At 46.3% G+C, this 27,626-nt stretch overlaps 1 protein-coding gene across 2 annotated transcripts in view; it reads right to left on the bottom strand.

The window, feature by feature from the left end:
* Positions 1 to 1,502: 1,502 nt before the first annotated feature.
* The window catches only part of MRPS5 (mitochondrial ribosomal protein S5), a 65,270-nt gene continuing 39,146 nt past the window's right edge, over positions 1,503 to 27,626 (bottom strand). For both annotated transcript variants that reach the window (XM_068115603.2, XM_078779041.1), the window contains exons 8-11: positions 23,366 to 23,423; positions 22,626 to 22,688; positions 3,180 to 3,316; positions 1,503 to 2,882 (exon numbers count right to left, since the gene is read on the bottom strand). In XM_068115603.2, coding sequence (XP_067971704.2) covers positions 2,658 to 2,882; positions 3,180 to 3,316; positions 22,626 to 22,688; positions 23,366 to 23,423 — 483 coding nt within the window. In that variant the 3' untranslated portion in view covers positions 1,503 to 2,657. The remainder of the gene's footprint in view (positions 2,883 to 3,179; positions 3,317 to 22,625; positions 22,689 to 23,365; positions 23,424 to 27,626) is intronic.

The raw sequence follows: 27,626 nt of genomic DNA, 5'->3' as shown, positions 1-27,626 counted from the left end.
ACGGTCGCGGGCGCGGTGACCAGCGAGGCGCCATTTTGTGCGTTTGCTACCCCCGCTGTTTCGCTCTCCTCACGTGTCTCAATTTGGTCCTGGACCGACCCTGCTTCACTCTCCCCTACCGGACCCCAGCCGTCTTGATCCGCCATAGCGCGACTTTCAAAATTCGGGTTTTGTAAAACAAAACGAATTTCGGCCGCTCCAAATTTTGACCAAATTTTTTTTTTTCCTCTATTCGTTTTTTTTTTTTTTTTCCCAAAATTTGGTCGGGCCTCGAATCCCACTCCTGACACCAATTGTTACAGACGTGGCTTGGATGTTATTTACCGAGCGGTTTTATGGTATGACCACGTCTGCACAAGTTACCCGATTGTGCCCGAACGTTGACTAGTCGCGCGATGCTGGCTCAATAAGAAAAAGAAGACACCCGGCTGGATTACAATAACACAATACGACACCAATGTTTCAATTCTCAAGACCTCCGGAGGAGATTATATTCGTACGGAAAGGTCAGATTACAGGGGCTAGAGGTATAATCACAGAAAGACAGGCACTTAGACACACTCTTATATTAACCCCGGACAGACGACAGACAAACGGGACAACGGCTGACTCACACGGGGGTTTGATGGCTAGGAAAGGCAGGATCGATGGCTCCAGGTCCTCCTGGGCTCGGGGCAGGGTACAGTACGGTCCGGTCCGGTCCAAAGATGCGGGGAGGTCTCGTCGCGCTGGGGGTGGCGGTGGCCTCTCTCTCCAAGCTGAGGCGCATCTGACGTCACATCCGGCGCGGGGCCGCGTATATCCGGCGGGGAGTGACACGCCCTCGGCTCGTTAGCGCCGCCCCAGATGGAATCGGCACGTTGCTTCTCATTGGGTGCGTGGGGGGGTTACTGGCTCCGCCCCTGACGAGGAGCTGACAGCCAGCCCCTTCGGGGTAACGCCGTGGAGCGCATGGTCATGGCGGGTAACCGAGCCGGTGTGAGGACGCACACTCCCCGCCCCTCTGTTGTTGTAGTCGTAGTTGTAGTTGTAATTGTTGTTGTAGTTGTTGTTATTGTTGTTGTTTGGGGAAGAAGATGGGAGGAGGTATGGGAAAGGTCCTAAACTCACTACTGATGCCATATAATCACATTCTGGTGCAACGAAGAGTCATAATTAATGGAAACGAGGCCTTAACTGACATAGATTAAGAATAACTAGGAAGATGTCCGAAAGTTGTCTACGTGTGGTGCGGTGGACCTGGGCACGACATTTAATGGGGGAATAAGGGGAAGGTCGGCTCTACTGATTGTTGTTTACATGCAATGGAACTAGGGAATGGGGGATTGGGGAAAGTTGGGGAGTATTGGAGAAAATAGGGGAATATTTACAAGCGGATATGGAGGCCAAATTCCATATTCGCAACAATATATATATATAGATATAAAAAAAAAATTTTTTTGAATGCATGGTGAAAACGAATCAGAGAACACACAATGGAGAAAAAGTTATTCACATTGGAGCATTTAGAAAGAACAATCTTTTAATAAGCAGCTAATGTCATCGCACACCGACGTGGCAAAACTAAAGGGGGGAGGGGAACAAATGAAAACTTTTAGATTCAACTAGCTGAGCCTTCCAGTCACGACCACTGATGGACCAATTAGTCGTCCTGTTTTGCAACATTTATTTACCCATGTGAAGAGTGCTTTAACCTCAGAGTTGCCCAGGTAAAAGAGGGAATTGTAATATCCTCTGCCACCACCACCAGATGGCGCTACACGGTACACATTTACATCGTCAATTTATGCCCCTGCCCCTTTGCTTTTCCCCACACCCTCACATGAGGCAGTGGCACGCATGGGCACACAGTTGTATTTGTACCCCGAGCTTGGAGTTTGTCACTTAAAAGATGTGGCTGTGCATATAACACACACACACACACACACACACACACAGAGAGAGAGAGAGAGAGAGAGAGAGAGAGAGAGAGAGAGAGAGAGAGAGAAAGGGAGAGAGAGAAATGGAGAGAGAGAAAGGGAGAGAGAGAGAAAGGGAGAAAGGGAGAGAGAGAAAGGGAGAGAGAGAAAGGGAGAGAGAGAAAGGGAGAGAGAGAAAGGGAGAAAGGGAGAGAGAGAAAGGGAGAGAGAGAAAGAGACAGAGAGACGGAAAGGGGGAGAGAGAGAGAGATGGAGAGACGGAAAGAGAGAGACGGAGAGACGGAAAGGGAGAGAGAGAGAGGGAGAGATGGAGAGATGGAGAGATGGAGAGATGGAGAGATGGAAAGAGAGAAAGAGAGAAAGAGAGAAAGAGAGAAAGAGAGAAAGAGAGAAAGAGAAAGAGAAAGAGAGAAAGAGAAAGAGAAAAAGAGAGAGAGAGAAAGAGAAAGAGAAAGAGAAGAGAGAGAGAGAGAGAGAGAGAGAGAGAGAGAGAGAGAGAGAGAGAGAGAGAGAGAGAGAGAGAGAGAGGAGATTTTTTTTTTTTTTTTTTTTGCCCTTTATGGGAATAGATTACATGAACAGCATGGAGATAAACCAGCAGAGGTCATCGACTTAGAAATCGGATTTTTAAAGGTTCCATCATGCTGCCAATGGAGAAACAGTTGTCATCCTTCAAAGAATCCTCATGCACTAGTAGTTATACTAAACAATTGCAGAGAACCTCTAAAAAAAAACGAGCTACAATGGTGTACGTTTCAATTTGGACCAAGGCGAAAGACTGAGTTTATGAGCAGATTTCACTTCATGCCAGAGCAGTGGACGACTGGATACAATCTCTTCTGGCTCTGGATCCTCCACCACAGGCCCCGTTGGGCTAGCCACCAGAATAGGCAACGGGCCACACTCCTTGCGCATTTCCACCACGTGGAGGCCCTTTTGGTCAGCAAGCATTTGGTGAGTTTCCTGAGCAGCCCGCATACACCCAAGACTCGTGACCAAATGCCATTTTAAGAAGTTCCAGGTCTAAAATAAACTGAGAAAAGAATATTACACCTTTTCACTTCACAAAATTCATAGAATTAAAAAACATCCACTTTTGCAGATTCATAACCAAAAGGATGTCCATTTGTATGATGCGAGTGTCAGAGCATTATATATAATGGTGCCCATGGGGAAATGATGCTGTTTGTAGAATTAGTAAACGTTTACACTCGATACACATGCACATCTCATGTACGAAAGCAAAATTCTTCCTCCTACCTGTTGCTGTAAGCCACGAAGGAATGCCTGTGCAACGTTGATGAGGGTAGTTGAACCAACCACTCTTGCATACAGATCCCTGATGCCGATCAGTTTGCATATTGTAATGATGGCTCGATGACAACGCAGCCCGTAACCTGCAACCCAATAAAATGAAACGAGCGATTCATAGAACACGTTACTCCACGCAGTGTTCAATATATACTTCACTTAAAAAAAAAAAAAAGCTTTTAAAAGATGGTTTAATAAAATTCTGGTTGAGCACTACTGATGCAGTAAACACCACCTTGTTATCCTCAACAGAAGAGAGGGTATTGCATTTGGGTCTGTTTTTTGTCTGTCTGCCTGCACAGAAGTGAGTATGCCTTTCTCTGCAACCATTGGTCCAATTGACAATAAATTTTCACCATTGAAACACCTCCTCCTGCATAATTCTAAATGATAATGATGTCATAGATTATGTGGTATGGACGCCATCTTGGAAAAACCAAAAAACGTTGCACCCATATATCTCCGAAACCGCTCAATGGAAAAAAATGAAACATGGCTCATTGTCAAGTACTCCCCATCGGGAACAACATATATTCATGATGTCATTGGTGCCTTCATTATGACGTCATAGTCAGACAAATAGAACGCTTGAGCCGATCAGTTTAAAATTTCTTCAGCATGATCGACACAAAGATTGTACAGGAGAATTAAATTGACGATGTCATCGGTCACGTGGTTCAGCAGCCATATTGGATTGACCATAAATCTACATCGTCAATAAACCACACAAAAACAGCAGCTAATAAACACCACACAAAATACACCACACAAACACATCCTGGTGAGGGTCTGCAATCTCTGATTTCCCTTTCTTGTTTAACATGTCCAAGTACTGCATAACTCGAGGTTGTTGGAAGGATACAGAAGGTGATTTGTGTTCTACAGTGTTCAAATATACAATTCTATTTAAATAAAGTAAATATTGTCAAGGTCATATAAAAAGATTTATTCTGGAATTTACCACCGTTTTCCAGTGTCTTTTACATCATCCTATCTAACACGTTTCATTAGTTATGCGTGCCTGTTGTTTGTGTCCTTTATGATGTCCCTAAAAGGAGTAAGTTTCCTATTTGGAATGATTTTCAATTTTGTTTGCCACTCTTCTCTGCACCTGTGTGATTCTGACGAATTCAAAGACAAAGTACTGTTAAACGGTAGGTTTATTTTCCGATTTGTGTTCCAAATACAACATTCAATTTAAATGAGTTGTTTCTCGGTCATAAAGTGAGGTTTGTAGACAGACAGACGGACATGAACCAATTGCTTAATCCTGCTTTTTGCGTTGTGTGTGTGTGGGGTAACAAATCACAACTACAAAATAACCTGTCCTGGAGAGATGCTGCATGACAATTTTGTGGTAAACATTATCCTAGACAGGGCGGTGAGCGGGAAAGGTTGAGGAAACAATTCCACAGGTTATCTTAAAAAAATAGAACGACACTTCGACGTCACAATATCGACCGATATGCCTCCGCCCACATTATTACATCATTATAATACTTGTACCAAGTTTGCTTTAAATCCATTCAGCTGTTCTCAAGTTATCACATTTTTACCTGACATGACCTCTGACGTCTTGACCCCAAAATTTAACAATTTCATGTTTACATTATACATACCTGTATCAAGTTTTAATTTTAAACCCTTCAGCTGTTCACAAGTTATCACATTTTTACCTGACATGGCCTCTGACCTTTGACCTTGGGACCCCAAAATCTAATCAGTTAATCTGTACATAATTGTACATATCTGTACCAAGTTTGAATGAGATCCCTTTAGCCATTCTCAAGTTATAAACCTATTACAGATTTTGACCTTTAACCTCTTGACCCCAAAATCTAATCAGTTCATCTTTACATCATTCTACATAAGTGTACCAAATTTGGTCAGAATCCCATCACTGGTTCACAAGTTATCGCGGTAACAGGATTTTTACCTAACATGACCTCTGACCTTTGACCTCATGACCCCAAAATCGAATCAGTTGGTCTTTACCTCATTATACATACCTGCACCATGTTTGACTAAGATCCCTTCAGCCGTTCTCAAGTTATCACCGTCTCAAGTTATCACCTATCACGGACGGACGGACAACATGAAAACATAATGCCTCCGCCGACGAATTAAAAAAACATGAATGTTAAAACATGCACCTACAGCAAACCAGTTGCTGCCCACGATTCAAGACCTCAATCCCAAAAGAAAGCGTCTCAAAAATCCCACCCAAGTTGAATGACACTGTTGATTGGCTGATGTTACTTGTTGCACAAGGGAACTCTTTCACTGCTCTCCGATTATCCCAATTATGGGAAAGAGGGTCTCCACACGAAGAATTCAAGCAAAATTAAATACAAGCAATGATGGCGGGGTGATGCATGACGGATGGACATCGACGTCAAACAGCTGGTGACGTCATTTCCGCTGCTCGACAGAGGCCACTACAATCAACCTATCCCATAGCTTTTGATCACTTTTGCCAGCACTGATCCTTGGCGTCGGTTCTCTTTTGCTGGGAACGGCTCTTACATATGAATAGAAATGCACTTTGCACCGCATTGGCCTAAGAGAATTGAAGCTCGGTGAAATAAAACACCCAAGGCAAGCTGTTTGGACACTCGTCACATCGAAGAGGCCAATAAAATAAAAGGTTTGAGCGGGATCCAAGAATGCTCGCAGGCAAGACAATTACAGAAGCTTCAAAAGCTTTGAAAATGGCAGGACCGAAGGCCAATACTTTGACCTTATTTAGTAATGATCAGCCCAAGTTGAGCAGGAAACGAGTGATGTAGGCCATGGGCCTAGGTTTCATGAAAGGTGCTGCAGACCAAAGTCCGTTGCGGATTCATGGAGGGAAAGGTTTATTTGACAAATTCCTCCAAGCAAGAATAAAATTTCTCTCCCAATTTGACATTTTATGTCAAATCGTGATGAATAAATCCCAAATTGGATTTGGAGGTAGTTTTTGATTTTCAGTTACTGGGCAACATTGTAATTTTCGACACAAGACATGCTTGCCTTAACGTCTTTTTTTACCGCTTTATTACCGAAGGTAGATGGAGGTTATGTTTTCACCCATCTGTCTGTTTGTTTGTCTGTGAGCAGGATATCAAAAAGTTGTGGACGGATTCAACCTAAATTTGGTAGACAGGTTAGTTGTGTGACAAGGACGAACTGATTAGATTTTGGTTAATGTTTGGATGCAGATCCGGTCTATCAATGGCATACAAAAAGTAAATTGTTCAATGTGGCAGATGTATGCGCTCGCTCTTCCTGTGTCTGCATCTGGGAAGATGGAAAAGTTTCTTGCAACCCTCGACTCTGACTCTGCTACGGGACCGGACGGCATCAGCTCACCTGTCCTAAAAATCTGCTCTGCTGCTCTTGCACTTCCTCTCAGCCCTTTTCATCCTGTCATTTGCCCTAAGTCATCTTCCATTGCTTGGAAATCTGCCAACATCACAGCATTGCATAAAAAGGTGCAAAACGAATCCCCTTTACGACAGATCAATTAGCTTACTTCAAATCATCAGCAAGGTCATGAATCCATCATCACATTTGACATAAAACCATTCCTTTTCTCCAACAGACTCATCTCAGATCATCAATTTGGATTCAGACCTGGTCACTCCACCATGGACATGTAGCTTCTACTCACCCAAACAATGGATGGAGGCCCTCTCCATGTCCTTTCTTCCCCTCTCCCTGTCAAGCCTGGAGTACCCCAAGGCAGTGTTCTAGGTCCCAACTTATTCCTAATCTTCATTCATAATCTCATTGACTATCTGGAAAAACCTCTATCTCTTTGCTGACGACTCCACTTTCATCTCCAGCCTACTCTCCACCAAAACAGCCAGATCGTCTGCATACAACCTCTGCAAAAGACCCCTCAAGTTTATCTTCCTGTTTACCAACTCCATTACCATGATAAACATGAATGGACTGAGAGCGCTTCCCTGCTTCAAATGTTCACACAACTCAATGCCTCTGACAACCAAAACACTTTCCTTCATTCCCTTGCACATCCCTTCCACCAACCTAACACAAATGTTCCCTGCTTCAAATGTTCACACAACTCAACGCCTCTGACAACCAAAACGCTTTCCTTCATTCCCTTGCACATCCCTTCCACCAACCTAACATCGGCTTCCAGCACTCCCATCCATATCAGTGTCACCATTACCATCTCTCTCAGGGCAGTGTCGTATGCCGACTCCAGATTCACAACTCCCAATGCCATTTCACCTTGCACCTCCAACCTCTTTGCCACAAGCTGTCTCAGTATGAACATCCCATCCATCGTAACCTTACCCTTTAGAAACCCCTGCTGCTCCTCTCCGATCTTCGTCTTCACACTCTTCCTTATCCATCCATCCAGAACACTCTCCAGCACTTTAATGCCATAACGAAGGAGTGTAATGGCCCTGTACTTCCCCAGATCTTTAACATCCCCATTCCCCTTCCAAATCGGCACAATTATCCCTGTCCTCCACTGCTCCGGAATTGAACCCTCTCTCAAACATGCATTCAACATCCTGCAACAACTTCGTCCAACTGACTCCGACTTCTCCTGCTGTAATTATTATCTCTGTACATATATCAATGCCTGGCAATCTTCCCTTCTTCATCCTCTTCACCCACACCTGCATTCAACATCCTGCAACAACTTCGTCCAACTGACTCCGACTTCTCCTGCTGTAATTATTATCTCTGTACATATATCAATGCCTGGCAATCCAGAACAATGCATTCAACATCCTGCAACAACTTCGTCCAACTGACTCCGACTTCTCCTGCTGTAATTATTATCTCTGTACATATATCAATGCCTGGCAATCTTCCCTTCTTCATCCTCTTCACCCACACCTCCACACCACACCTGGCAAGTTCCATGATCTCTGTCAACTCCACTTTCCCCTCCACATACCTCGGTAGCTCCGGCTACCCGTTGCTTCCTTCCCGATTCAACAGCTTGGAAATATCCTTCCCACATCTTCATTACTGTGCCACTCTCTTTCACTAGAGTCCGCCTCCATCCTCAATCACCGCCCCCCTTCATGTCCTTACTCTCCTCATCCCTGTCCCAAGCCAATTTATAGATCATCTTCCTCTCATCCTTGATCTTCTCTATCCTCTTCCAAACCTCCTTTTTACCAGCTGCCTTCACTGCTTCCGCTGCCCACCATACCTGGTTTTTATCCCTCGACTATGCACCCTTTCGTAACGTCCTTCCACATCAAACTTCTGAAATTCCCCGAAATAAATGCCTCTCCATACTTCTTCCACTCCTTCTCCAAACCTTCCGCTTCGTCGCTACGTTGGTCAAACCTGGCCCTTACCCTCTCTTTGTCAATCCTAACGTCCTCAAATCACTACTCTACGGCGACGTTTCGCCTACACTTCCCCAACCTAATGACCTTCTGACCTCTGCTCTTATCCGCCCTCCTTTTTTCTGTATCACCACCCATGCCACACTTATCCATCCCTCCAATCTTTCCACTCTGACCACCTGTTTGCTGATCTCTTCCGATACTATTATTCCTATGCCATTACTCCTTCCATCCCCACATGCATGCAACAGCTTGTATCCTCATACCAACCTCCTTGTCCTGTCTCCTTTCCATCTGGTCTCCTGCACACACACACACACAACACTTCCAACCTCCTCCTCTGCATCATCTCCACCACCTCGACTCTTCTCCTTTCCATTGATCCCTCATTCAAACTTCCGAGCCGGAACTCACTTCTGATCCGTTGCCTGCCTGGCAACATTGTTCCAATGTACAAAATAGATATACAGTATATACAGTGCATTCAGAAAGTATTCAGACCCCTTCACTTTTTTCACATTTTGTTATGTTGCAGCATTATGCTGAAATCGTTTAAATTCATTTTTCCCTCATCAATCTACACTCAATACCCCATAATAACAAAGAGAAAACAGGATTTTAGAAAGTTTTGCAAATTTATTAAAAAGAAAAAACTGAAATATCACATTGACATAAGTAAGTATTCATACTCTTTGCTATGACACTTGAAATTTAGCTCAGGTGCCTCCCATTTCTCTTGATCATCTTTGAGATGTTTCTACACCTTGATTGGAGTCCAGCTGTGGTAAATTCAATTGATTGGACATGATTTGGAAAGGCACACACCTGTCTATATAAGGTCTCACAGCTGACAATGCATATCAGAACAAAAACCAAGCCATGAGGTCGAAGGAACTGCCTGAAGAGCTCTGAGACAGGATTGTGTCGAGGCACAGATCTGGGGAAGCCTACAAAAAAAATTCTGTTGCATTGAGGTTCACAAGAGCACAGTGGCCTCCATAATTCTTAAATGGAAGAAGTTTGGAACAACCAGGACTCTTCCTAGAGCTGGCCGCCCGGCCAAACTGAGCAATCGGGGGAGAAGGGCCTTGGTAAGAGAGGTGACCAAGAACCCAATGGTCCCTCTGGCTGAGCTCCAGAGATCCTGTGTGGAGATGGGAGAAACTTCCAGAAGGACAACCATCGCTGCAACACTCCACCGATCTGGGCATTATGGCAGAGTGGCCAGATGGAAGCCTCTCCTCAGTGAAAGACACATGAAAGCCCACTTGGAGTTTGCAAAAAAAAACACCTAAAGGACTCTCAGACTGTGAGAAACAAGATTCTGTGGTCTGATGAAACCAAGATTGAACTGTTTGGCTTCCGTCTGGCCACTCTGACATAAAGCCCAGATCGGTGGAGTGTTGCAGTGATGGTTGTCCTTTTGGAAGTTTCTCCCATCTCCACACAGGATCTCTGTAGCTCAGCCAGAGTGACCATCGGGTTCTTGGTCACCTCTCTTACCAAGGCCCTTCTCCCTCGATTGCTCAGTTTGGCCGGGCGGCCAGCTCTAGGAAGAGTCCTGGTTGTTCCAAACTTCTTCCATTTAAGGATTATGGAGGCCACTGTGGTCTTGGAAACCTTAAATGCAGCAGAGATTTTTCTGGAGGCTTCGCCAGATCTGTGCCTCGACACAATCCTGTCTCCGAGCTCTGCAGGCAGTTCCTTCGACCTCATGGCTTGGTTTTTGCTCTGACATGCATTGTCAGCTGTGAGACCTTATATAGACAGGTGTGTGCCTTTCCAAATCATGTCCAATCAATTGTATTTACCACAAGTGGACTCCAATCAAGGTGTAGAAACATCTCAAAGATGATCAAGAGAAAAGGGAGGCACCTGAGCTAAATTTCAAGTGTCATAGCAAAGGGTATGAATACTTATGTCAATGTGATATGTCAGTTTTTTCTTTTTAATAAATTTGCAAAACTTCCTAAAATCCTGTTTTCTCTTTGTCGTTGTGGGGTATTGAGTGTAGATTGAAGAGGGAAAAAATGAATTTAAACGATTTCAGCATAAAGCTGCAACATAACAAAATGTGAAAAAAGTGAAGGGGTCTGAATACTTTCTGAATGCACTGTAGACAGGTGTGTGCCTGTCCAATCAATTGAATTTACCACAGGTGGACTCCAATCAAGGTGTAGAAACATCTCAAAGATGATCAAGAGAAATGGGAGGCACCTGAGCTAAATTTCAAGTGTCATAGCAAAGGGTATGAATACTTATGTCAATGTGATATTTCAGTTTTTTCTTTTAAATAAATTTGCAAAACTTTCTATAATCCTGTTTTCTCTTTGTTATTATGGGGTATTGAGTGTAGATTGATGAGGGAAAAAATGAATATAAACGATTTCAGCATAAGGCTGCTACATAACAAAATGTGAAAAAAGTGAAGGGGTCTGAATACTTTCTGAATGCACTGTATATATATTTTTATCACATCCAATTTCATCCATTTTGACCATATTTAGAGAGTTTTTTTTTTGTATACACTGTCAGGCTCATAGAAGAGCGAACACACAGAACATATAACAAAGGGTGCAAGAGACAAGAGGGGGTGAGATTGGGAAGCACAACAACAGTAGGGAATAGGGACATCAGGAGATCTATGGAAGGGAGAGGAATGGGGAGGGTTACACGGGATAAACAAGATGGACACTGCAGGGACTTTCTGGAAAGAAAGTGAGGTGAAAGTTCTGGACTGCAGTGGCCTGATACTACCTGTGGACTGGTGTGGTTTGTCACTTTTGCAGACAGTGCTTCGTTTTGCTGTTGAGAAGTGGTTTATATGGCCCTGCACAACTTCAAGGAATTGTTTCTCTTCTTCTTTCTTTGTTATGATGTGATTATTTGTGCTCTTCAAAAAGGGCCACACATCTTTCAGCATCGTCATTTACCACGTTTACGTGTTCAACTGTCTGCAGTGCCTTCCTGTAATCATATCTGAAGCCCCATTACTCGGTGTCAGAATGCAGATGGGATTTCGATGCACCTGAAGTCCATTGTGTTCTTTGTGACAAAATATTCAATTGACATGTCCTCAAACTTCCTGATATTCAGCAGGATGCACCTTTGCAGTTTATTCATGCCTTCACCATTGCTTGTTTTGACTGTCGATATAGCTGAATGACAGTATTCCAAAAATCCTCATCGAGATACCACAGATGTCCAACAAATTTAGAAAAGGCAGGTTTTGAAAGGGCACAATTCACATTCTCAAACTTAAGATGTTGAAGAAAGTTCAGGTCATTGCGAGGAGCAGATATGGTATGAGCAACATTGAACCGTGCCCGAAGGTAGACTCGAACAATAAACATGCAGATGTCACGGAGTCCTCTTTCTTCACGAAGAGCGAGTTTAAATACTATAAATAGTACTTCATGTAGTGAAAATGTATCAAAGTTGAACCCAGGTGTGATGCTCGCTTAAACCACTGAGAGGCGTCTATAAGACCTCGGACGTCCGCGACTTCGGGCCACTCCTGCGACATTATTCTATGACATGTAGACTCGGATGGTACGTACCGGCTCAAACTCTAGGCTTGCTTGCATTGACTAATATTATCGATCCTTCCTATATGATGCCAAGATCCTGATATATATTGCATGATTGTATTTTACAGGATGATGCCAGAGATCTGATTGTTATGAAACCTACCTCTGGGACAAAGTTGTGGACTTGATTGATTTTCACAACACTTAATAACAATCAGTTCCACCGTCCACTCAAGGATAAGAGGCGAACATGGCGGGACACAGGATGATCCAGGTGCCGCAATTTGCCGCCGACCCACAAGCAACAGATTCAGCCTCGGAGCTGACGCATTGGCTAAAGTCCCTGGACAATCAGTTCAAAGCCCAGGACGCCGATGTCACCGATGAAACAAAATTACAGGTACTGCAGACTAAAGTACACCATACCGTCTACAGGGGAATCGAACAGTGTACGACATTCAATGCAGCTGTGACGGAGCTAAAAACGGATTTACATTAAGAAGCGAAGCGTGGTCAACTCCGGCATCTGCTCGCAAAGCGGACTCAACAGCCCACAGAGACGCTAGACCACTTCGCACAAGAGCGGCGACGTCTGCTCGCTGATAGTGCCCAGGAGGTATGGACACACGAGCAAGTACAGGACGACCTTGTACGCGATTCTTTTGTCTCAGGAATCAGCTCTTCTACTGTTAGACAGAGGCTTCTTGAAGTTGAGGACTTGACGTTCACGGAAGCAATATGGCTGGCTCACGTCTACACTTCAGCTCGTGAACAATCCGACGCTTACGATCATACGCGCGTCACTGCGGGGATTTCTCGTCAAGCCCGACCGGAGAGAGCTACCGCCGAGGACACGGAAGCCGACACGGCATCCCTGCCGGAACTCCTGGCCTCTCCCGCGGAGGACCCTGATTCCGGCTTGGCGGCAGCTGCAGCTGCGGGTCCAAAGCCCGGACGAAACGCTACGTGCTACTTCTGCGGGAATCGACAACATCCCCTGTCGGCGTGCCCGGCTCGGGAAGCGATATGTCATCTGTGTTCGACAAAAGGGCATTTTGCAAAAGTTTGCCGAAAAGCTGCGAGGGGCAAACGAACACGCGCGACCATGAATGTGCTTATCGCCGGGCCAAAGGGCCGAGCACAGAGCGGGGCGCCTCACCCGCCTTTGATGAGCGGCGTACCTCCGCGTGGGCCCCTGGCTGCGCGCTCGACCTTGGTGAGATTCATCGGACCGCCAAAACAAATGGCGCAAATACGCCCGAACGCGGAGCGACTGTCCTTGGCTGGTATCCGAACGTCTCATGATGGCTGAGACTCACCGCGCTACTCTAGCGCCATCCGAAGGCTGCTCGTACGAACTACAAGCTCCTGTTTTGGCACGGAAGACTGCAGATGGCTTTCAAACTACGCGCATGACACGAGCGCCCTCCGGAGGCTGCTCGAACAAACGGAGAACTGCAGCTGGCGTTGGATCTACACGCGAGGCGCGATCGTCTCGCTCTGATGGCTCGTAGTACATGGGCTTATGTATATTTGTGGACCGTTTTGCTAGATTCTTGGCAACTAGGCTTAAATCACTCTAAATAGCATATAAAATAAAAAAATTGCTGTTGCCAAATTTTCACGACATCTTCATGGCGGCCATCTTGGATTTCAAGATGGCCACCATTTCGGACCTATTTTGCCTTATATCTCACTTATTAATCAAGGTATCAGCACAAGAATAGTGTCCTTACCCACATTTTCGGGGTCAAGGAAGACAATGGTAGTAATCAAATTTCAGCTGGATGGCCAACATCTTTATAATTTCAAGATGGCCACCATTTTTTAATCTAGTTTTGCCCAAACTCCAGGTCAAAGCCATACTTTAAAAGGTTTTCATGTATATCAGGTTTAAATATAAATGTCCTGGTATTGAATCTATTTACTTTTACTCACAGGTACTTACATTTTTAGATAATGGTTAGGATTGGATTGGGAGGGGGTGGATAGGAGGTGGGGGGACAGGGGAGTTCTTCTGCCAGATCCACACCCAAATATTATCTAAAGAATCAAGCTACCGTACATCTAGTTTTAGTCAAATATTATTCCTGAAACTGTGTTGGATGACTTTTTAACAATCTTTATTCTTTTCAGATGTGCAGCAGACGACCTTGAGAAGTTGCATTCTTGGATAACTGTGGAGGAAGAACGACTGCCAGCATCATGACCACGCCAGAGGAACCTGCTGCTAAAAAGAAGCCCATTGACTTCAGTCTTTGTTTGCTATGCCAAGGGAAGTAATACATAAAAAGGAAAGTGCTTGAGCCTTTAAGCACACCACAGGCAGATACATATGAGACATTTTTGCGAAATCTCACCAAACGAGATACATACAGGAATCCGACATATGTGGCCATAAATCAAAGACTGCAAGGCTTATCCGCTGGTGATCTGATGTCAAGAAAAGCATTATGGCATCGGAGCTGTTACGGTATGCTGACAGATATACAGCATATTGAACGTGATAAAGGACGATATGAACAAGCCACAAGTCAAATGGACACTCGTGTTCTGACCGGAGGTAAGAAACGAGGAAGACCATCAACAACTCCTATTCCAGAGGAAGCCTCCTGTTCAGCACCAGCAGAAAGGCAGACACGGTCGACAGTACCATCATTCTGCCGGAATATGTGCTTTTTCTGTCAGACTGTGAAACAGGACAAAAAGACCGCATAAGAGATACGCTGTGAGTGTAGAAGTAAAGATATTGGTAGGTCAGTTAAACAGATTGTGGAAAACAGTGACAACAGTGTCTGGAAACTCAACCTTGTGGACTTTCTCGTTGAGGGAGATTTTCTTGCAAGGGACATAACCTACCATAAGAGCTGTTTGACCTCCAACTGGAGTCGCTACGTGCAAATGCCACAGCGCAAAAATTGTGCAGGTGACCAAAGTGGTGATGGGGACTTAGGACAGAGAGAGAGATTTGTATCAGCTGAAATTGAGTTCTTCGCTGAATTACAGGATTGCATCGATGATGGACAGTTTGTCTCAACACCTGAGGCTGATGAGGTCTACAGTAACATGATGCGGGACTATGGTATTCAGAATCACAGCATCACCAGGGGCAGGCTGTTACAGAAGATCCGTGAGAACATTTGTTGTGATATTACCGATGGTCAAGGCCAAAAACTTTCTGTCATTCATGGCAAAAAGGCAAGAAGGACAGCAATAGATGCTGCAATTGAGGTGATTCCTAAAGCTGTGGAGGAAGGAATTCTTAATGCAGAGAAATTCGGACAGGAGGCTTACAGTGCATTTGTAGAAAAGAGAATAAAGGGAAACCAAAACCTGTGGTCGACAATGACCAAATTGAAATTGCCATCTTGGAATTCGGTTGGCAAAGACCTGTTGGTGAAAACTGGTAGTGAGGTAGTGGCACTGAAAGTGACGACATCCCTGTTTGCTCGACTACTAGTCATTGCAAGGTCATCGAGGGAAGCAGTGGATCGAGAGGAAGTGGTAGGGGCACATGAACTGTCCAATACCAATAGAACTCTTCTCCAGCCAAATGGAATGGTCCACCCCACCACCGACAAGAGCAAGATCATATCACTCCTGGAGGGTCTTGTGAAATCCAGTGATGACACAAACTCAAGTGACCATGCTGAATAACTTGCAGAACACCCTGAGAATGTGCAAGAAAGACCCAGGACATGCTTAATTGTTGATGGAATGGCGCTATTGCAAGAATTAATGAGTCAAGAAATTACAGAACTGCAAGGAGCTAGGCACAGCGTATGTACAGCTAGCCGAATGCAGAGGACGTGCTTATGAGCAGCTTCGGGTTGTGTTTGACAATTACACAATTGATGCATCATTGAAGGAAGGAACAAGGGAACGTCGTAGAGGCAAGACCAAGGCAGTGAAAAACTATATTGTTGATGAGCAAACCAAAATAAAGGACACCAAGTCATTCCTTGCTAGTAATGTCACAAAGGGTTCACTGACACTCTTCCTGGCAAATAGATTGATCAACAGTGACAAGGAGAAGTGTCCAGAGCAATTTTGAATGTGAAATTGCTAAAGAGGTCAGTAGCCAGGAGGAAGCTGACACACTCATGATTTTGCATGCAGTGCAACTTGTGAAAACAGGATTCATTGTGAGTATCTATTCCCCAGACACAGATGTGTTGTTACTTGCTCTACGTCGAAGTGATGACCTAGGAAGTGATGCTGCAGTTATCATGGGCACTGGAAAAAACCGTCGGAAAATCTTACTAAGGCCAATCTATGAACAGCTTGGTGCTCAGAGGGCAAAAGCACTTGTTAATTGGCATGCTCTCACCAGCTGTGACACCACTGGCCACATTCAGGGCAAGAGTAAAACAACTTGCTTCAAGGCATTCACTGAAAGTAGTCAAACAGTCGTGTCACAATTGCTCAGCTTGGAGAGGGTGATAAACCATCTGATGCTGTCCTAGAAGGATGTGAAGAGTATTTCTGTCGCCTCTTCTGTCCGAAAGGTGTCACAATAAGAAGTGCTGCTGAACTACAATGGCACCTATTCCGCCAGCTGAAGGCTGATCAGGGAGTCGAGAAACTAACACCAACTGCTGGTGCCTGGAAAGAGCATGTCCAGCGTGCTCATTTGCAAGCACACACGTGGGCACAAGATCTAACTCTAAATCCAACTGTGATCGACCCAAACACCTTGGGATGGGAAACTGTTGGAGGCGAATTGAGACCAGTCCTGACGCAGGTTGCAATTACTCCAGCCTCAATTCTCCAACTTGTTCGCTGTGGCTGTGGACGAGCTGCAAAGAGTCCTAGCAAATTGTGTTCACGCAGGTGTTCATGCAAAGCTAGGAATGTAGTCTGTACCGAATTGTGTAACTGTGATGCTGATTTGGAGAAATGCTGCAACACTGATGCCCAGCCTATTGGGAATGACATTGTATTTGATCAGTAGAGAGCCCGTCGTTTGGATTTTTGATAGGAGTTGTTTGATGAAACAAACTGATTAACAAACTGTAGCATTGCTTTCAGAAAAGGCTTAAGTCTATGATGGTTGCTAGCCACCACAACTAGTCTTCATCAATTGTCTCAGACTAAGACACTAGGCTATGTTTGCTCATACTTTGATTAAAAATGGCGGCCATCTTGAAATTATAAAGATGTTGGCCATCCAGCTGAAATCTGATTATCACCATCGTCTTCCTTGACCCCGAAAATGTGGGTAAGGACACTATTCTTGTGCTGATACCTTGATTAATAAGTGAGATATAAGGCAAAATAGGTCCGAAATGGTGGCCATCTTGAAATCCAAGATGGCCGCCATGAAGATGTTGTGAAAATTTGGCAACAGCAATTTTTTTATTTTATATGCTATTTAGAGTGATTTAAGCCTATTTTTTTTTTTTTTTTTTTTTTTTTTTTGTATACTGAATCGAGGCTCGTGAAAGAGCTAACATTTACTTCACAAACAAATCAACCAGACAAACAAAACACACAAAAAGAGGGAGCGGAAAACAAGATGGGGAGAGAAGGGGAAGCACACAAACACAACATTTGAGAGCAGGGAGATGTGTGGAAGGGAGAGGGCTTGGGGGGAGGAGGCGTGGGAAGGGGGGTGGGGGGTGGAGGGAGAAGTATAAAACACAAGGACACCAAGGACTTCCAGGACAGAAGTTGGTATTTCAAAAAAGTGGAATTGGGGTGAAATTAGCGGGGGTAGAAAAGATCAAGGTTTTGGACGGGGGAAGATAAGAGATGGTGGTGAACAGCAGTTTTAAAGACCTGGAGGGTGGAGTGGGATTGAAGAGAGTGAGGGAGTTTGTTCCAGAGGCGGGAGAAGGGAGGAATGAAGGAGTGAAGGTGAGCAGAGAGTCTTGATTTTGGCAGTTTGACCATAAGAGGGTTGCAGGCAGATCTTGTGCGACCTGTAGGAATATTTGCGGGACAGAGCCCAGAGAGAGCTGGGGGGGCAAGGCCAGAGAGGAGTCGGTAGAAGATGGAAAGACCACCAACCTGCCTGCGGTGAGTGAGTGAGAGGCCCTTGGAGTTAGCTTCATCGCGGGAGATTCCAATGATTCTGAATGCTTTGGTTTCAACAGCGTGAAGACGAGCTAGGTGTGAGGCAGGAGCACCAGCCCAGAGGGGAGAGCAGTATTCCATTGAGCTGCGGATGAAAGCCTTGTATGTGGTGAGGAGCTCAGGTGTGCCAAGGAAGGACTTTGCACGACGGAAGATGCCCAGTCGGCAACTGGCTTTGGAGGCCAGATTTGAAATGTGGTTTTCCCAGGAAAGATCATGGCAGATAGTGAGACCCAAAAGCTTGAGTGACAGAACTTCTTGGAGAGGATTATTCAGAAAGTGGATGGGAGGGTTGTCCAGTCGGTCTTTTCGGAGAGACATCGTAAGAGTGTGAGATTTGTCAGGATTGAAAGAGATGTTCCACTTGTTTGCCCAGTCTGTGATTTTGTCCAGGTCTGCAGAGAGTGAGAAGGCAGCAGACTGCCGATCTGAGGGATGAAGAATGGAGCGACAGAGAGTAGAGTCATCAGCAAAGAGATACAGAGGATTTTCAAGAGAGTCAGAGAGATCATTGATGAAGACCAGAAAAAGCACAGGGCCCAGAACACTGCCTTGTGGAACTCCAGCCTGAACAGGAAGAGGAGATGAGAGAAACCCATTCAGGGCCACACGTTGACTACGACTAGAGAGGAAGTCCGCCAGCCATGCGTGGAGATTTCCATTGATACCAAAAGAGGAGAGTTTGGTTAGCAGCGCGGGGTGCCAGACCGTATCGAAGGCACGTGATATGTCAAGGGAGACTGCTCTAATTTCCTGTTTGGCATTGAGGACCTCCATCCATTGTTGAGAAAGCAGAAGCAGCATGTCCAGAGTAGAGTGTCCAGGTCTGAAACCAAATTGATGATCAGAGATCAAGCCATTGGAGAAGAGGAAAGATTTCATATCGTTGCCGAGTCATTTTTGCAGTTGCCATATCGTATCATTTCATAGTTGCCAAGAATCTAGCAAAACGGTCCACAAACTTTGGTTTCCCAACATAAGCCCATGTACTATCGGCTTCTGCCGAACCGCCCGGCCTGGCTCAGGCCATCATCCCACTTATGATCGAAGGAATTTTTGCACGGGCTCTAATCGATACAGGGTCCACAGATAGTTATATCGATCATCGACTGGTGCAAAAACACGTATGGCCGATCCTCGGGACATGCCGTCGGATCTTTATGGCCTACCAAGGGCTTAGGCTCAACACAAAAGGGGAATGTCGATTGAAGCTGGTGATAAAGGGACGAATGTTTCCAGATGTACATCTCATGGTCTTACCTGCATTACGTGCTGATATCTTGTTAGGACATGACTTTCTTAAGCGACACGGACGTTTGTAAATGGAATTTGGTGGTACTGATACGCTTGCTGTTTGTGCACTCGCAGGGATGGAAATTGAGCCTCTGTCGCTGTTCCCCAATATGACCACGGACTGCACACCGGTAGCGGTAAAATCGCGGCGCTACTCACGAGCTGACGCGCAATTCATTGCGGAAGAGACAGCCCAGCTCTTAAAGGAAGGTATCATAGAACCTAGCCGGTCGCCACGGCGGGCACAGGTCTTAGTGGTGCGAAGTGAAGCGCATTGCAAACGAATGGTAATCGACTATTCGCAGACGATTAATCAATTTACACAGCTGGACGCCTACCCCCTTCCGGGAATGGACGCCCTGGTTCGACAGGTTGCCCAGTACTCAGTCTATAGCACTCTCGATCTACGTAGTGCGTATCATCAGATCCCCATCTCCGGGGTCGACCGCATCTATACCGCCTTTGAATCAGGTCAAAGGTTATACCAGTTCACCCGACTACCTTTTGGGGTGACGAACGGGGTTTCCTGTTTTCAGAGGGCTATGGACGACCTCATCGCTAAGGAGAACTTGACCGATGTCTTTGTATATTTGGACAATCTTACGGTTTGCGGGCATGACCAGGGGCATCATGATGCGAATCTGAAGCGTTTCCTCGAGGTCGCGCAGAGGTATCGCTTAACCATGAATGAGGCTAAGTGTCGTTACTCCATGCACACGATAGATCTTCTGGGGTACACCGTGACCCACGGCTCTGTTGCTCCTGATAAGGCGCGTCTGCGACCCTCGCTCGATATGGCCCCGCCCTGGGATCGAGCTTCGCTGAAGCGTGCTCTCGGGCTGTTCGCCCATTACTCTAAGTGGGTGCAAAATTTCTCCGTGAAACTCCGCCCACTTGTGGCCTGTGACGCGTTCCCCATGAGCCCAGCCACCTTGGCTGCCTTTAGGGGCCTTAAGTCCGACATCGCTGGCGCCGCTGTGGCGACGATCGACGAGAGCAAATCTTTCGTCTTAGAAAGTGATACCTCGGATCATGCGATAGCGGCAACTCTCTCCCAGGGGGGGCGCCCTGTGGCTTTCTTTTCGCGGACTCTCACCTCCGCTGAGCGGAGGCATTCGTTTGTCGAAAAGGAAGTGGACGCGATCGTCGAGTCGATTCGGCGATGGCGTACGTACTTGCTCGGGCGATGCTTCCAAATCATCACGGACCAACAAAGCGTGGCGTTTATGTACGACACCTTACATGCTCAACGCATTAAGAATGAGAAAATCACTCGCTGGCGTATCGAACTCGCCGACTTCTGCTACACCATCAAATATCGGCTGGGGAAGGATAACCTGGTCGCCGACACCTTATCGAGGCCGGCTATGTGTGCGGGTCTCATAACTTTGGAGGGTCTGCGCGCTTTGCACGTCACTATGTGTCATCCTAGGGTGACGCGTTTCGCTCATTTTGTGCGTCGTGGTAATCTGCCGTACTCGGTTGAGGACATCCGCCGGGTCTGCCGCGACTGCACTGCATGTGCGGAACTCAAACCGCGTTTTTACAACCCTCCCGTGGGGACGCTGGTCAGGGCTACTAGACCGTGGGAGAGATTGGCGATGGATTTCAAAGGCCCGCTGCCGGTGTCGAGTAACTCTCGTTATCTGCTCACGATCGTTGATGAGTACTCGCGATTCCCTTTCGCTTTCACATGCGCAGATATGACGGCTGCCAAAGTCATACAGTGCCTGCAGAATTTGTTTTCTATGTTTGGGTATCCGGCCTACGTGCATACAGATCGGGGTGCGGTGTTCCTGTCCCAGGAAGTGAGGTGCTTCTTGCTCCAAAATAATGTCGCTTCGAGTTACACCACTCCGTACAGACCACAGGCGAATGGGCAGGTCGAACGCTTCAATGGGATCATATGGAGGGCCGTCATGCTAAGCCTCAGGACCCTCGGCCGGGGCCTAGATAAATGGGCTTGGTCGCTACCTGCGGCGCTGAACTCGATCAGGGCTCTACTATGTACGGCCACCAACCAGACTCCTCACGACAGACTGTTCCACCACCCTAGAAGCTCGGGTAGTATCCGATCTTTACCCAGTTGGCTCGCTGAGCCGGGGCCGGCCTATCTCAAACGTGCGGTTCGCACGAGCAAGTACGATCCCTTAGTGGATAAGGTGCAGGTACTCCAGGCTAATCCCGAGCATGCTCGTGTGATGACGGCAGATGGACGTGAGTCTACTGTCTCCGTACGCCATCTCGCCCCTTTTGGGGTCATCGACCCTTATAGGGATATCGACGAACCGATTTATGAGTCTATGGACTCTCCCGAAGCTCCCCCTATGGAGCATCTGCCGTCCCTCCCTTCGCCAGATACACCCCTGCCTGAAGGCACTGAGGTGCCCCCTCCGACACCTGCCTCCGGCGGCTACTCCGATGCAGGGGACTCCGGGCTTGGGGATGTCGTACCCGGTAGTTTCCGGACCCGTGCTGGCAGGGTAATTCGCCGCCCTGACCGCTACGGATGGACCGACTGACATGGATTGACTTCACTAATCAATTAATGCTGACACACGCTAGATTCCTGCCTAGCGGCAGTGTAGTTCTAACGGCGGGGAGAATGTAGTGAAAATGTATCAAAGTGGAACCCAGGTGTGATGCTCACTTAAACCACTGAGAGGCGTCTATAAGACCTCAGACGTCCGCGACGTCGGGCCACTCCTGCGACATTATTCTATGACATGTAGACTCGGATGGTACGTACCCGCTCATACTCTAGGCTTGCTTGCATTGACTAATATTATCGATCCTTCCTATATGATGCCAAGATCCTGATATATATTGCATGATTGTATTTTACAGGATGATGCCAGAGATCTGATTGTTATGAAACCTACCTCTGGGACAAAGTTGTGGACTTGATTGATTTTCACAACACTTCACATGGAGGAATGCCACCAATACAGGCTCACCATATTCAGAATATATGTATGCAAGTCACAAGGTAAAACTTCAACTTCATCGAGCAACCCCTAAATGTTCATCAATATGGATAAAATTGGTGTGAATTATTTAATTATATTTTGGAACAAAATTAGGGGTTAAGTGTTGAAAATATGAACTTGAAAATCAAGGACCACTCTAATATGAAAGTATAAAAAAGAAAAGAATGTAAGCATTACCGTTGCTTTTCTTCTTCATAGATATTGTTGTCTTGTGGAACGTTGTCACAATGTCATGATAAACTGCCATACCACAAAAACAGAATTTCACTTACAAGAATGATCAACATTACAATGTGAACAGCACAAAAGCAAGTTTAACAATTCCCTCCACAGAATGGTCCACATGTCATGAAGTAATCAATGGCATAACATAGACTGTCAGTCACCAATCGTCCTGATAATTCCCAAAAGGCAACAGACTATTCTCTCAAGAAAATGTTGATCTTGACAGTTACAAAAATAAATAAATAACTAGGAAGGCACTCGAAGAGCGCATACCACCGCCAAGCTGAACAGTTTACGTTTTGTATCCCACTGATATGCCGGATCTGTATCCGGACCTGAACCAAAATCCAATCGGCTTGTACTCGTCACCTAACCAACTCATCCACCTCGTTTCCTCCGAATCCGTCCGTGATTTTTTTAAAATATCATGCGATATATCAGTTTTGGCTCGATGAATGATGAATGGTGAAGAATCACTTAAAAAATTATTGTATCCGGATCTTCACCAAAATCGAATCAATTCGTCCGTGTCACACACCCAACTCATCCACCAAGTTTTGTCTGATTCCGTTCATAATGATTTTTAGATCTCCTTCTCAAGGCAGACAAAGAGACAGGAGTGAAAACATAACATCAATCCACCTTCGGAGGTGGAGGTAACAAGAATGTACACAATCCAAAATAATACTAACTTGTATGGTCATTGTATCGTTCGATAAACTGCAACCTCTTGATTGCCATATTCTTCGCCTGTAACAAAGCAAATCGGCAGCAATACTGGTAAATGAACAACAACACCGGGTCTCACTATCAGCAATGATATTTGATTTTTCCTATTTGTTATCACATCTCAATTGATAAATTTAATATGTAAATATAATTGTATGTTTTATACAATGTATATAAATATATATATAACAGTGAGAAATAGTAGAAACTCCACAGTATGAGCAGGGCGTCTCATTTCCATTAAATAAATAATCGGGAGATTAAATCAGACGCGGACGTAGCTTCAGGACGTCGATCTTTAATTTTCGACAAGCTTTCGACCAACAAAGGTCTTCTTCTTAGTCGTCCCCAAGTTCAACGGAAGTCCGTTCAACGGAAGTATTTTGTTCAACGTGTTACATATTTATGTGAATGTATGTGGATTACCATTCAGGTCTTTGCTTATCCGTGTGTAGTATATTAAGGGTTGTTGTGATTGGAGGGTCAGGAGCCCTTCTGAACAAGTGGCCGGAAACGGAAGTGACCGGAAACGGAAGAGGAAAAGACACGAGGAAAAAAGGACGGGATTCTTCTTCCTCGCCCCGCACCGACGAAAGGTGGGATTGATTGAGCCGTGTGGAAAAGCGGCGTTCCCGAGCCTGTCTGGCGAGAGGAGTTACCGGGACGGATACCTGCCCGGTGGACGGCAACCTGTCGTGTGGCCGTGCACCGACCCAGCGTTTGGCGCCGTGCGCGACCCCGTCTAAAAAGACGCGTACGGGTCGCCCGTTGGGGCCTAACACGCCTGGCAAGCGGCGTGGGGCTTTTGGCTTACTTTCCCGTCCCCGCTTCACGTGGCCGCGAGGGGCTGTAGCCGGGGTGCCGGGTACGATACCTGCCCGGTGGAAACACGTCCACCCGGGGTTCGTTCAACCGCCCGAGTGCGGCGACGCCGACCATCATCTTGGTCAGGAGGGGCCCAGAGACATTGTGCGGGACCGAGACCAAAAGGGGGTTGTGAGTACTCACCGGGACACACATATATAAGATGGCCATCTTACTCATAGGGAAGTGCTTGTGAAGGGGGAATTGTTGATGGTTGTGTATGGTTGATTGCTCGGGGAAAATCTCCGTGGTTGTGTCATTGAAATTGTATGGTATCATTACCATTGAAATATATCCTTGAACGTCAGTTGTCTCTTGGGTGAAATTCATATGGATTGCGTGGCGAAAGCGCATATATAATACAGCTTTCTGGCGAAGTTCCTCTCACGGTCCGGGGGTCACCGAGACCAGGTATTCACCGAGGGGACCACGTAACAGAATTGGGGGCTCGTCCAAATTACGATTTGCGGTTTCGCAATTGGGTCTACGTCCGGGATTTAAAATTGTATAAAATAATAAAATAATAATTTTTTTATTAATTAAAATTTATTAATTAATTATTAATTGGTAAATTTTTTGAGAAATTGGGGTAAAGTCTTGGGTGAAGGTTAACAGGTGTTAACGATAGGCACCATGGCGTTTGTGGCACAGAACTTTGGGGTAACCCCGAGTGAGGCACAGTTCCGAGCGTTGCTAAAGTCGGACCTCTTGAAATTGGCCAAACATTTTAACTTGGAGGTCCGAACTAATTTGAGGAAGGCAGAGTTGCAGGCCACGGTGATACAATCTATGGTGGGATTAGGAACATGGGACGAGTTAGCCTGGGAGTGGCTACCCGAAGAACCAGAAGATGTTGAGCTCCGGAAACTGGGAGTTGCAATTACGGAGCCAGGAACGGATTAAAGAAGAAGAAAGGAAAGCAGAAAAGGAAATAGCAGAAGAAGAAAGGAAAGCAGAAGAGAGGAGAGAAGAGAAGCAAGCAGAGGAAAGGAGAGTGGAACGAGAACTCCAGGAAAGGTTAAAAGAAGAAGAAAGGAAAGCAGAAGCAGAGGAAAGGAGAGTGGAACGAGAACTCCAGGAAAGGTTAGAAGGGAGAAAAGCAGAGGAGAGGAGAGCTGCAAGGGACCTCGAAGCAGAGGAGAGAAAAGCGGAAAGGGAATTAAAGGAACGTGACATGGAGCTTCAGCAAGAAATCAAATTCAAGGAGCTGGAGTTAATGAGAGAACGGGGAGAGGCACCACCCTTGCTGACGGGGTCGACACCTAACCAGAAAACCTGGGATGTGGGCAGACATGTGAGGCTGGTTCCACCGTTCAGTGAAAAGGAAGTCGCGAAATTTTTCCCACACTTTGAGAAAGTGGCTCGACAATTAAACTGGCCGGAGGAGGCCTGGACCATACTCGTGCAAAGTGTGCTGGTGGGGAAAGCTCAGGAAATTTATTCGGCGCTACCAATGGACCAATGTGCAGATTATGAGGTACTGAAGACGCACATCCTCAAAGCGTATGAGTTGGTTCCGGAAGCTTACAGGCAAAAATTCAGGAATGCCAGGAAGAGGGAGAGTGAGACCCATGTGGAGTTTGCCAGAGTAAAAGAAAACATGTTTGATCGGTGGTGTGAGTCAAAAGGAGTCGGGAAAGACTTCAAGACATTGCGGGACTTGATCCTGGTGGAGGAATTCCAGCAGTGTGTCCACGAGGACATCAAAGTGTACCTGCAGGAAAAGAAGGTACCAAAGTTGTGGGACGCAGCCACCATGGCAGATGATTATGCCTTAACCCACCGAATAGGGGTCCACGAACCTAACTCCTCGCCTAGATCTCCGCAGGGGAGGTGGGGAACAGCAGGTGCGGAGAACGACCATACATGGCGGCGGCCTCGAGATGATTATGGGGACAACTATGATACCCCACCTGTTCGAAATCAGAGGGATGCGGGCCCAAGACAAACTTATAGTTCGGGGGGCCCGAGGCAGACCACGAGTTTTTCCTCCGGGCCTACTTGCGCTTTTTGCAAGAAACCTGGACACTTGATGTCCAGTTGTTACCGCATGAAAAGCGAAGACCCAGAGCGGAGTCCGGCGACTACGACTCCAAACGCAATGGCCATTGTGAGAAATCGCCATCAAAAGGGTTACCAACCATTTATTTCAGAGGGGTTTGTGTCACGGGATGGAGCCTCGACTAACCGGAAACCGGTTAGGATATTGAGGGACACAGGGGCACATCAATCTTTAATGCTTGAAGGCATTTTGCCATGGTCCGAGGAGACGGCAACGGGGGATAGTGTTCGTTTACAGGGGATCGGGGGCGGTGTTAGTGCTCCCCTTCAGGTCATCCATTTGGAGTCCGATTTGGTGTCAGGACCGGTCACCGTCGGTTTACAAGCCACGCTTCCTGTAGAGGGTGTATCTGTGGTTATCGGGAATGATTTGGCCGGGGGTCAAGTTTATGGTAACCTGAGGGTTGGTAAAGAGCCCAGCAGGGAAAATAACGCCACACCAGCTCGGGATGGCGACAAAAGTGCCAAGTTATTTGTCGGGGGACTGAACTTCAAAACAGAGGAAGAAGTTCTGACCTCTGTCTTCAACAGATATGGGCCGCTGGTGAAAGTGCGGTTGGTAAGAGACTGGGAAACGCAACAGTCAAGAGGGTTCGGCTTTGTCATGTTTGCCAGCACAAAAGACGCCAGAGAGGCAGAGAAGAATTGGAATGGCAAGGATTTGGAGGGTCGGACCATAACAGTAGGGAAGGCATTTCGTAGACGTCGAGAGGTCTACAGGAGAGGACAACTGGGCGGTAGTTTTGGTGGTGGCCGCAATCAATATTATTATGGAGGCTCCCTGAGTTACGGCCGCTCCCGAAGGAAGGATTGGCAAAGTAGTGGCCGAGAAGGAGACCGCTATTCATGGGACTACAGGGACAAGTGGTCCCACCCTAAGTATTAGGGAAGTTCTGAGAAGTTGAAGCACTGAATGCGGCGGAGCCGCCGAGCCAAGATTCCTACACGGATTAACCGTGAACGCCGTTCCTAAAGGCGTCCATGTAGTGAACTTTCATGCACGGACTAACCGTGAACTCCACGTTCCTCAAGGCGCCCATGTAGAGAACTTTCCTGCACGGACTAACCGTGAACTCCACGTTCCTAAAGGCATCCATGTAGTGAATACTCGGCTTGGCCTCCCGGAAAAAGTGCTATCGAGTGGCTTAACTTTGGATCTTTGATCAACCCCTTAACCTTCATTCACAAGAAACTGACGGTCAAAGTCAGAGGGTCAGGAGATGGAGTTTGATTTGGCAGGGACAATGTCGTTGCTGGTGCTTAGTCCAGAGTGAGTAATCTGGAGGGGTTGTGGTGAAA

The sequence above is a fragment of the Myxine glutinosa genome, chromosome 5 (assembly GCF_964187855.1).
Source record: "Myxine glutinosa chromosome 5, kmMyxGlut1.1, whole genome shotgun sequence".
Taxonomy (NCBI): Eukaryota; Metazoa; Chordata; class Myxini; order Myxiniformes; family Myxinidae; genus Myxine; species Myxine glutinosa.
The sequence above is the reverse complement of the archived record's forward strand: the minus strand, read 5'-3'. Positions and strand labels throughout refer to the sequence as shown.